Source organism: Pseudorasbora parva, chromosome 6, assembly GCF_024679245.1.
Source record: "Pseudorasbora parva isolate DD20220531a chromosome 6, ASM2467924v1, whole genome shotgun sequence".
Taxonomy (NCBI): domain Eukaryota; kingdom Metazoa; phylum Chordata; class Actinopteri; order Cypriniformes; family Gobionidae; genus Pseudorasbora; species Pseudorasbora parva.
In genome coordinates, this window is record NC_090177.1 from 10,346,965 (window position 1) to 10,357,984 (window position 11,020).

At 36.8% G+C, this 11,020-nt stretch overlaps 1 protein-coding gene across 1 annotated transcript; it reads left to right on the plus strand.

Moving 5' to 3' along the window:
- Positions 1–1,364: 1,364 nt before the first annotated feature.
- Positions 1,365–7,829, plus strand: LOC137079153 (protein-glutamine gamma-glutamyltransferase K-like). Its single transcript, XM_067447116.1, has 10 exons — positions 1,365–1,671; positions 1,792–2,043; positions 2,167–2,285; positions 3,259–3,366; positions 3,485–3,660; positions 4,378–4,570; positions 4,744–4,897; positions 6,983–7,143; positions 7,220–7,356; positions 7,622–7,829. The coding sequence occupies exons 1-10, from the start codon at positions 1,365–1,367 to the stop codon at positions 7,764–7,766; spliced, it is 1,752 nt and encodes a 583-aa protein (XP_067303217.1). The 3' UTR covers positions 7,767–7,829.
- The last annotated feature ends 3,191 nt before the right edge of the window (positions 7,830–11,020 follow it).

The window sequence follows — 11,020 nt, forward strand, 5'->3', positions numbered from 1 at the left end:
CAAATTTTTAATTTCGATGAACTCAAAATTAAGACAACCAGGTAACTTATTTTTTAAATATTTTTTTTACAGTGTAGTAGATGATAAGAAAGGCCAAAACATCTTCTCCACAATTTTTGTCAATTTCATCAGCTTGTACGAGTACAAACAAATGTCAATTCCATTTTAACACTGTTTATTAGATAATTATAGCTTTAAGAATACATTTTGAAAAATGTATCTCTCTTTCTCTCAGGACTCCACGTGTAGAAGTGAACGGTAAGAGGAATATATCTTAATACTCCAGTGCATAATAATAAATCATATTAAGGGCCGATTGACACGTCACTAGCTAACACATTTGCACAATGCCCACCTATGTCTGCTTACAAACAACTCCAGCCCTTCAACACGGGGTTCACAAACACTTGCTCTTTGTAAGATGGGTCAGTACTCAGATTATTTGGGACAGCTTGCTCCTCAGAATCACAATCTATAAGTATTATTAATTATTGATGTATATATTTTCTAACGAAAATCTGCATTAATATACAACGTTTTATATATATATATATATATATATATATATATATATATATATATATATATATATATATATATATATATATATATATATATATATATATATATATATATATATATATATATATATATATATATATATATATATATATATATATATAGTTTAAAATACGTTTTTTTATTTATTTATATTGTGTAAGTTTCCGGCTAACTCACATTATCACTGTCTTACTGAAATACTTCTGCTCATCAGCTGTGGGCCACTATTACCTAAAACGTTGTATATTAATGCAGATTTTCTGTCACTCTTAGTACTTTGAGTAAAGATAAAGGATTTGAGCAAGATTTGTTTCAAACTTTAATGTTCCATCAGTCATTCACGCTAGTGCTCAGCTTTGCATTGTTATTGATACAGTTCCGCATGTGCACCGCAATAAATAAAAAAATACACACATCGGTTTGTTGATGGTCATACTCTTGTTAATGCTGATGATCTCATAATACACAGAGTAGCGTATCACTAAGAAAAGTCCTGCACAAGTTGTCCTTGCGATGATTCGTACAAGTTAGCCCATTGTAAAATAAGGACGAATTGGTCGTGAGATAGCGTATTCTGTTGATCGTTGAACAATCCTAACTTTTAGTCAGACTCCTAACCCTGTCCCTAACCCTACTATAACTTATCCCTAACCATACCTACTCCATCTGTAGGAATCAGAGGGAAAGGATGGTCAATAGCACTGATGTAGAAGCACCTAACCCTGACTGTAAGCCTAAACCTGACATCTGATTGGTTGATTGGAATGTTGTTTGAGGATCAACAAAGATGTTGACCCAAGATCATGTTGCACTTGCTGAAATCACGTTCACCACAGAGGTCAAATGGACCTGAAACCAGTATACAAGAACAATTTTTCTTCAGCTTTAAAACAGATATTAATGCTTCTTTTGAATTAGATGCAGTCCTGCAGGTACAATCTATTGATCTCATCAGGGCCAGGAAAGGACAGAATCGACAGGAGCATCACACGGATGGTTTCTTTAGCAATCATCTCATTGTCCGTAGAGGACAGTGTTTCCAGATTTCTATTGAGCTGTCCCGACCTTTTGTTCCAAACACAGACAAGCTTCACCTGGAGCTGAGACTTGGTCAGTCATGGCTTTACTGTACTTACTGTTGCAAGCAATGGCCCTGTTTACACCTGCCACACAAGCCGTCTTGGATCGGCAGATCAAAAATTCGTTTTTGTATGTGTTTTTTTTTTGCAGGTAATGACATACCAGTACACAGGGACAGTTTTGTGATTGTTCCACTAGTGTCTGAGTTCAAGAAAGATACCTGGGAGACAAAGATTGTAGAACAGGCTAAGACCACAATCAGACTGTCAGTTTACTCACTTCCGACCGCTTGTGTTGGACGGTACAAACTCACTGTGGTTACAAGCTGCCCGGCGGGAAAGGCCACTTCACCACACACACCCGACAATGACATTTACTTGCTGTTCAACCCTTGGTGCAAAGGTATTATTTGAAGAGAGAGAAAATAAAAGGACACTGTGTGTGTATATCAGTACCTGAAACTTAGAGGTAAATGAAGCTAATCCATTAACATGTCAACTTTGTCTCTCTTTCTATTCTTAAAAGATGACGCTGTGTACATGAATGATGAAGCTGAGAGGACTGAATATGTACTGAATGATATGGGCCAACTGTACTATGGAACAGAGCAACAGATTGCTACCAGAACTTGGAATTTTGGTCAGGTAAAATTTCAAAATTTCACATTTCAACATGTATTAGTTGTTTAAATGTATTAGTGAAAGGTTTCCTGATATTATCTGGTTATTTTTTAAGAAAACTACGTCACCCTCATTCTAGTAATTTTCATTTTCTATATTTTTTTATAACCACAAGCTAACATTACCAGCATATTACTGGGAGTTTTGGTGTGACAACTTCTTCAAATGGTTGTTATTAAGAATTTGTTACTTTTGTTCAGCTAATTTTTTTTTATTTTATATTTCAAATGAAAATGTATTTGACTTGTTTTAAGGTTTGTTTTATCCTTACTGTAGCTCAGACAGTAGAGCATTCCAATAACAATATGTTTAAAAATTAAAAATACAGCTCCGGAAAACAATAAGAGACCACTTAACATTGAGAAATCAATCTTAAGTGTTCTCTTCATTTTTTCCATAGCTGTATGTTTTCAAATATATTTTCATCAAAATATGTTAAACAATGTTCATCCTTTTTTATACATATAATTTCATACAAGATTCATATTATATTATTTTTGATATTATGATATTTTTTAAGTCAGCTTAATGTAATTTAAGTTGAAATGACTTGAACATCCAACAAGTTGATTGTACTTAAAAATTTAAGGCAAACATTTTTTTTTACAACATAGCTCATAATATTAATACAATTTTAATGCTGAAAGATTCATTTAATAGTTGATCAAAACCCAACTTGTCAGCTGATTATTGTAAAAACGTTCAATCATGGTTGCAGTTCTCAGATTTTAGAGGTAGAAATGTAAAAATGGAGACCCAGAAATAAACATTCATTTTGTAACCGAAGCTTGTTAGTTGGATTGTATTTCATGCAGATATTTCACTTTAGACATCTGAGCAATATTGTCATGAAGTTGCGTTATTTTCAAGACAGCTTTTCAAATATTTCTTCTCTGTAATGTGCTTGTTTCCATCTCCAACCTCTGATCTGTGATAGTTTGATGAAGAAGTCTTGGCTGCGTGTTTCTTTGTGCTGGAGAAGAGTGGCAGCCCTTGCTCAGGATGGGGAGACCCTGTTAATATAGTCAGGCTGGTGTCTGCCATGGTGAGTCTAGACTTTCTTTTTACCAACATCCAGATTTTCACATGGTCTGCGCAACTCAGTGATGATCAATGTATTGTGATGACGTGAAGCAGATAACATAATTTTGGCAATGTGTCAGATTAATTCCAAGGGAGGACTTGAGGGAGGACTTTCTCCTACAGCCTGGAGTGGAAGCAGTGCCATCCTGAAACAGTACCGCGACAGTGGAGGAAAACCTGTCAAATATGGGCAGTGCTGGGTCTTTGCTGGAGTCACCAACACAAGTAATATGTTGAGAATTATTGACAGTCAGGGGTAGGCAAGTTCGGTCCTAGAGAGCTGATGTCCTGCAGATATTAGCTCCAACCCATTTAAAGGTGCACTATGTAGTATTTTGGCAGTAAAATATCCAAAAACCACTAGGCCAGTGTTATATATTTTGTTCAGTTGAGTTCTTACAATATCCCAAATGTTTCCACCTATTTGTAAATTGTGAGAAAATTGCTATTTTAACTAAGGACCGGGACGTTTCAGCATAGCGTTTGAGGGAGTTCCATATTTTAAAAAATCCATATTTATAACTTTATAAACTATAATCACTGGCTTTTCAGCTGACAGCCTCTGATCCGACGCATGACGTATTGATGAACAATGGAAACGCAGAAGATAAAGGGAAACAAAACACTAAGTTATAAATATATTTTTCCTTAAAAATATATTAAGATATTAATATAAAGATATTTTTCTTTAAAAAAATGCAGTGCTTGGCTTCAGAAGGCCTTCGTTAAACCCCTGGAGTCGAATGGATTTACTTTTATGATGAATGGATGCGCTTTTTTGGGATTCAAAAACTCGACCCACTCCCATTATAAAGCTGGGAAGAGACCAGATATTTTTTTTATATTCCGATTATGTTCGGCTGAAGAAAGTCATATACACCTAGGATTGGCATGAGAGTGAGTAAATGATGGGATCATTTTCTTTTTTTGGCTGAACTATTCCTTTAAAGTTGCTGCTTTTCTCTCTATGTAGGAACTACCATGTGTGGAATGAGGCCTGGATGGCTCGTCCTGACCTCCCATGTGGTTTTGGAGGTTGGCAGGTGGTTGATTCCACTCCTCAGGAGACCAGCCAGGGCGTCTTTCGCTGCGGCCCGACCTCTGTTGCTGCGATCCGCAGTGGACAGGTCTTCCTCAAATATGACACACCCTTCGTTTTTGCTGAAGTATGCTAATTACTTTACAGTAATTAAAGATTCCAACATAAAACGTTTCATATTTAATGATGTCTAATGATTTATGAGCACATCTTCCTCATATTTATCTTTCACTCTAAACTCAATCCAGAGATGTATAATATGGTGTGCGTGTGCTAAATGTTTAGCTCTTTGTGTTGTAGGTGAACAGTGATAAAGTCTACTGGCAGCGTAAAGCAAACGGGACCTTCGCTGTGATTCGGGTTGACAAAAATGCAGTAGGTCACTGCATCAGCACCAAAGCTGTTGGCTCAGATCAACGCATAGATATCACACATCTCTACAAATATGCAGAAGGTGAAAATCCCACATTAAATAATGACATGTCAGTTGAGATAATCTTTCCACTTACATGTGGCAACAAGCGTGGTACCGTGATAGATTGCCACCTGTGCAATAAGTCCATTCGTGAAATTTCCCCACTACTAAATATTCCACTCTCAACTGTTAGTGGGATTATAACCAAGTGGAAGCAAACAGGAACAGCAGGAACTCAGCCATGAAGTGGTAGGCCACGTAAAATCACGGAGCGGGGTCAGCGTATGCTGAGGGTCACAGTGCCAGAAGTCGCCAACTTTCTGCAAGTCAATAGCTACAGATCTTGGCCCCTTAGTTCCAGTGAATGGAACTCTTAATGCTTCAGCATACCAAGACATTTTGGACAATTTCATGCTCCCAACTTTGTGGGAACAGTTTGGGGATGCCCCTTCCTGTTCCAACATGACAAAGCGTCAGTCCATAAAGACATGGATGAGTGAGTTTGGTGTGGAGGATCTTGACTGGTCTGCACAGAGTTCTGAGCCCGACTGAACACCTTTGGGATGAATTAGAGCGGAGACTGAGAGCCAGGCCTTTTCTCCAACCTCAGTGCCTGACTTCACAAATGCGCTTCTTGAAGGATGGTCAAATTTTTTCCATAAACACACTCCTAAACCTTGAGAAAAAGTCTTCCCAGAACACTTGAAGAGGGTGGGCCAACTCTATATTAAACCCTACAGATTAAGAATTAATTATTGTTCTTGTTTTCTTCTTGAAAACAGATTTCTTGTTCCTCTTGTTACGGTTTGTGTCTTGTGTTTTCTTCTCCTTGTAATGACGTCATGACTCGGTGTGTTTTTCTCTGTGTCTGAGTTCATTATTAGGTCCGCACCTGTGTGTCATTACACACCTGCACCTCGTTGGAGTCGTTTTGGATCCACTATAATAAAGACACTGAAGCGGAGCATGGCAGGAGAGAGGAGAACCAGCAAACAAGCTTTTTCATTTTCTTTTGATTTAGTTAAATTACTTTGCTGTTCGTGGGGGCCATTTTAATACAGTCAACTTATTGTCATGTTCAAGAAACCAATCTGAAATGATTCGAGCTTTGTGACATGGTGCATTAACCTGCTGGATGTAGCCATCAGAGGATGGGATCAGTGGTCATAAAGGGATGGACATGGTCAGAAACAATGCTCCGGTAGGCCGTGGCATTTAAACAATGCCCAATTTGCACTAAGGGGCCTAAAGTGTGCCAAGAAAACATCCCCCACACCATTACACCACCACCACCAGCCTGCACAGTGGTAACAAGGCACTATGGATCCATGTTCTCATTCTGTTTATGCCAAATTCTGACTCTACCATCTGATTGTCTGAACAGAATCCCTTATCCCTTTTCACACCATTCTTTGTAAATCCTAGAAATGGTTGTGTGTGAAAATCCCAGTAACTGAGCAACAACCATGCCACACTCAACATTGCTTAAATCACCTTTCTTTCTCATTCTGACATTCAGTTTGGAGTTCAGGAGATTGTCTTGACCAGGACCACACCCCTAAATGCACTGAAGCAACTGCCATGTGATTGGTTGATTAGATAAATGCATTAATGAAAAATTGAACAGGTGTTCCTAATAATCCTTTAGGTGAGTATATATATATATATATATATATATATATATATATATATATATATATATATATATATATATATATATATATATATATATATATATATATATATATATATATATATATATGTTACACCAAAATTAATATGAAAACTGCAAATAAATATGAATATAAAAGCTAATTTAAAATATTGTTAAATACTATAATAGCAGATAAAAACTATAGTTTGTGTTCTTGTAAAATAAGACTAAAAACACTTTAATTATTTATATTTTAATTTAATTCAATAACTCAAATGGTACTTGTAACCTATTATTATTATTATTAATAATAAAATATGAATTTTAGATGATAAACTCAAACAAAACTAATAAATAATACTAAAATAACACTGGTATTCTATTGCTTCATCAGAACAATATTCTATTATTTTAAATAACGTATTAATATAGTCAGTTTTAAATGTAGTCTGAATGCTTTGGCTGTGTAGTCAAGTCTCTGGAGTGGACCCTGAACTATGAGGACTACAAGGACCAGCTGCTGGGTCAGTTGGCTCTGGTGCTCACTCTCTCGGGACGGGTCACTGAGACAAAACAAACTGTGGCCAAACAGTTCAACTTCAGACTGCGCACACCAGACCTCGTCATCGCAGTGAGTTTAAAAGCACCATATCTCCACCTGCTGATGATATTGCATTAATGCGTCTTGTGTGTGATTTTTCTCTCAGCCTGAATGTGATGCTGTGGTGGGCAGAGAGCTGAAAGTCAAGATCACGTTCCAGAACCCACTGCCCCGTGTGCTGAAGAACGTCATATTCCGGATTGAGGGACTGGGAATGCGGCATGTCAGAACCATTCACTATGGGTAAGACGTTCATTTGCAGTGACTGATTCAAAAACTGTTGTCTGATGTAGTGAATTTTCACAATAATTTTGCTGGTAAAAATTATAAAGGTTACACTTTATTTTAAGGTCATATATTTACATAGTACTTACTCAAATAAGTACTGAGTAATGTTAATTAACTACATGTACTTACTATATTTATATATACTATATTGATATATAGAATGAAACTTGAAACTATGGAATGAAACTATAAAATAACCATCTTTCATCTTTTCTCTCAGTGATATCGTTGGCCAAGCCAGAATGCGTCTGACAGAGACATTCGTTCCCAAGCGGTCCGGCTCACAGAAGCTAATAGCAACACTTGACTGTCCTCAGCTCACTCAGGTGCACGGAGTCGCAAACATCTTGGTCAAAGACCACTGAGAAAGAAACCTTTACTTCATCTCCTGAACACAAGCATCTGCGTTATCAAGACACTGACAGCTGCACTGACGCTTCAGAGCTCGTCTTAACCTACACACTTTTATTTTATTCCACCATAAACCTGGTAGTGAAATCAATGCATTTTTTGAGTTTTATGTTTAGGGTTGGTTTACAACAGGGCCTGATGGGGTAAAAGCTACTTCTGATTTTATTTTTCTCTCAACTAAATGGCACACAAACTTGCATCAGCACTTTACAAAACATCCTCTTTCCAAGATTCATGTGGAAGTTTGTCTGATCTTTGATGTGATCGCGGACAGCAGTGCAAAGTTGATTGTGTGCTATTTTGATCTAGTATTTGTTCTTTTTAAATGTGCACTATGTAGTATTTTTGCAGTAAAATATCCAAAAACCACTAGGCCAGTGTTATATATTTGTTCAGTTGAGTACCTACAATATCCCAAATGTTTCCAACTATTTGTAAATTGTGAGAAAATTGCTATTTTAACTAAGGACCGGGACGTTTCAGCATAGCGTCTGAGGGAGTCGCCTGTCAATCGCGTCATATCTGCGCTACCCTCGGTTTTATTCTGCAGAAACGCTTTACTCTTAGCAGTGTGAACATGTCACAGCAGCGCCGAGCGAACACACAGAGTAACGTCATAACATAATTTTAAACACACTTAAATGTATCTAATATGATAAACAGAGCTGCTTTACCTAATAATCATGACCGGAAACAGTGCAGGCTACGCCTTTGTTTAGAATAGGCGCCCTCCAGTGGACGGAAAGTTGCATAGTGCACCTTTAAAAATGTTGTTTTCAATTTAAATGTTTTAGATTTAATTAGCAAATAAGAATTGCTAAAATGATTGAGTATGTTGTGAGATAAATGTCTTGATGATTTTTAGTTTAGTTCAAGGTAAATAAAGCAGCAGTTTTTAAAGGGAGAATATGTAAAACTATGGTGAGAGAATGATCCTTTAGTGTATATATATATATATATATATATATATATATAAATATATATATATATATATATATATATATATATATATATATATATATATATATATATATATATATATATATATAAACAAACAAACATCTAAATAATAGATCAAATAAAATTACACACAGTGAAAAAAAAAAAAAAAAATTACCTGCTGTTCATACTCCAGAATTTAGAGCTCACCACGAGAGTCTTCATCAAGGAAAGGGAGGGATTTAAACCTGGGGTCAAGGGCTGTGGCCATTTGGAGGTAATCATGAATATTAGTGTCAGTGTACCTCTTTGCCAGGTCATTTGTAATGGCGGCTTTGGCTTCATTGACTGTTGCACTGTCCTGGTCTCCTGGTGACATGGCTTTGAGAATATCAACTTTTAGAGGCCTGAAAAACCCACTACACTCCAGTACAAAAAGTGTGCATGCACCACCTTTATACGGCATGCCCCGAGGGGAAAAATACATTGCACGCACACACACACACACAACGAGCGCCCGAACGACAGGATCAAATAAGGTCAATAAAATTACCTCCATTTCTCGCTGAAGAACTGACAATCCATGTTGAGCCCGTCTGCATTGTCTAATCCACACTGGTTTATTCTTACACTTTTGGTTTTTCTCACAACAATGATCATTATTGATGCAGCAAGTTTTCATGCTACAGTAGGCCTATTCTTTTTGTTTCCCCGCTTACGATCTGCTGCGTAGATCACGTGGCGCACTTCCTCTGGCACGATAATCTTAATAATATTTTGTAGTGTGTGATGCGCCTCGATTTTCAAATCTTGTAGTGTGAGCATGTTTAAGATTTGAGGGAAGAAAATCTGCAAAGATTCTCCTGAAGTGTGTGCTGCAACCTGATTTTACAATCGGAGAGGATTTTAAAACTCCTGTAGTGTGAGCCAGGCATTACCGTGCTCCATGGCTGCAAGAACAAGCGGGCGCAGCAAGCACTTCTGGAAATCAGGTGGCCACTATGGCAACCAAAACTTGCATTTGGAACCGATGATCGGAATCAGACTTTTTTTTCCTAAACGATTCCAATGGCATCGTTATTTTTCAAACGGTTCCAAGTTAGAACCGGTTCTCAATGGCCAGCCCTACTGCAGACTAACTTTTTTCACTAGGAGAACAGTGGCCCCCAACTGAAAATTTCAGAGGTGGACAGTAACTAAGCACATTTACTTGAGTACTGTACTTAAGTACACTTTTTGAGTATCTGTACTTTACTGGAGTATTATTTTTTTCTGGAAACTTATGACTTTTACTTCACTACATTTGAAAGACAAATATCGTACTTTTTACTCCACTACATTTCTATCTAGGTCGAAAGTCGTTTCTGTTGCAGCTCTGAAAGTCGGTGGATGATTTTTTCCTTCTTTAAAAGGTTTTTTGGTGTTGTTGTTGCAGACAGTCTATCAGGAATCACTCTTATAGTCATATAAATTTCCCCAACTTTTTTTGAACACTGATCAGTTCATAGCAAAATGGAAGACGACGGTTCTTAGGCACAAGTGTGTGCACCCATAGCCATACTTTGACAGTATGTTTCAGTTAACAAAAAAAAAATCAAGATTAGTTTAGTTGGCATACACTTGCTGCATGTCTTATAAAATATTAAAAATATAAAAGTATGGGAGAAAGAGAAGAGTAAAGTTGGGAGAATATCAGATGTGTATTAGTGTATTGGATCCGTGCATTCGGCCTTAAAGTGACAGCAGCTTTGTAAAGAGTTTTGTAACTTATATACAAGTATTTAAATTAGTCATATGCTAGTACGTCAGATGGAGCATCACTGAATGGCTTAAACCATGATGACAGTGTGCATTTATACAACAATAATAAAATAATGCATTGGCATAAAAAAGGAAATTTACTTTTATACTTAAGTACATTTGAAAACAAATACTTCTTTACTTTTACTTGAGTAAAAATCTGTTTTTACAACTTTCACTTGTAACGGAGTAATCTTTGACCAGTAGTACTTTTACTTTTACTCAAGTAATAGAGTTGTGTACTTTGTCCACTTCTGGAAAATTTAGGGGCGCACACCGTAAATAAACATGCTAACCAAAGGTACTATTTTCCACTGTATTACTAATATACATGTTTCGCACACACTCAAATTTTGGTTGCAGTCTGGAGCCCTGGTTAAATAGGGCAGCCTAGTATTTCCTCTATCAGTACAAAATGCGGTTAACACCCGCCGTGCATAGGGAAAAAAAACTGTATCGTTTTGAAAAA

Excerpts from the sequence above, each read along its gene's own strand:
- LOC137079153 (XM_067447116.1), top strand. The coding sequence starts at position 1,365 with ATGTTGCACTTGCTGAAATCACGTTCACCACAGAGGTCAAATGGACCT. Across the intron at positions 1,672-1,791 it reads TCACCTGGAGCTGAGACTTG|GTAATGACATACCAGTACAC; the intron begins GTCAGTCATGGC and ends TTTTTTTTGCAG. Across the intron at positions 3,661-4,377 it reads AGAATTATTGACAGTCAGGG|GAACTACCATGTGTGGAATG; the intron begins GTAGGCAAGTTC and ends CTCTCTATGTAG.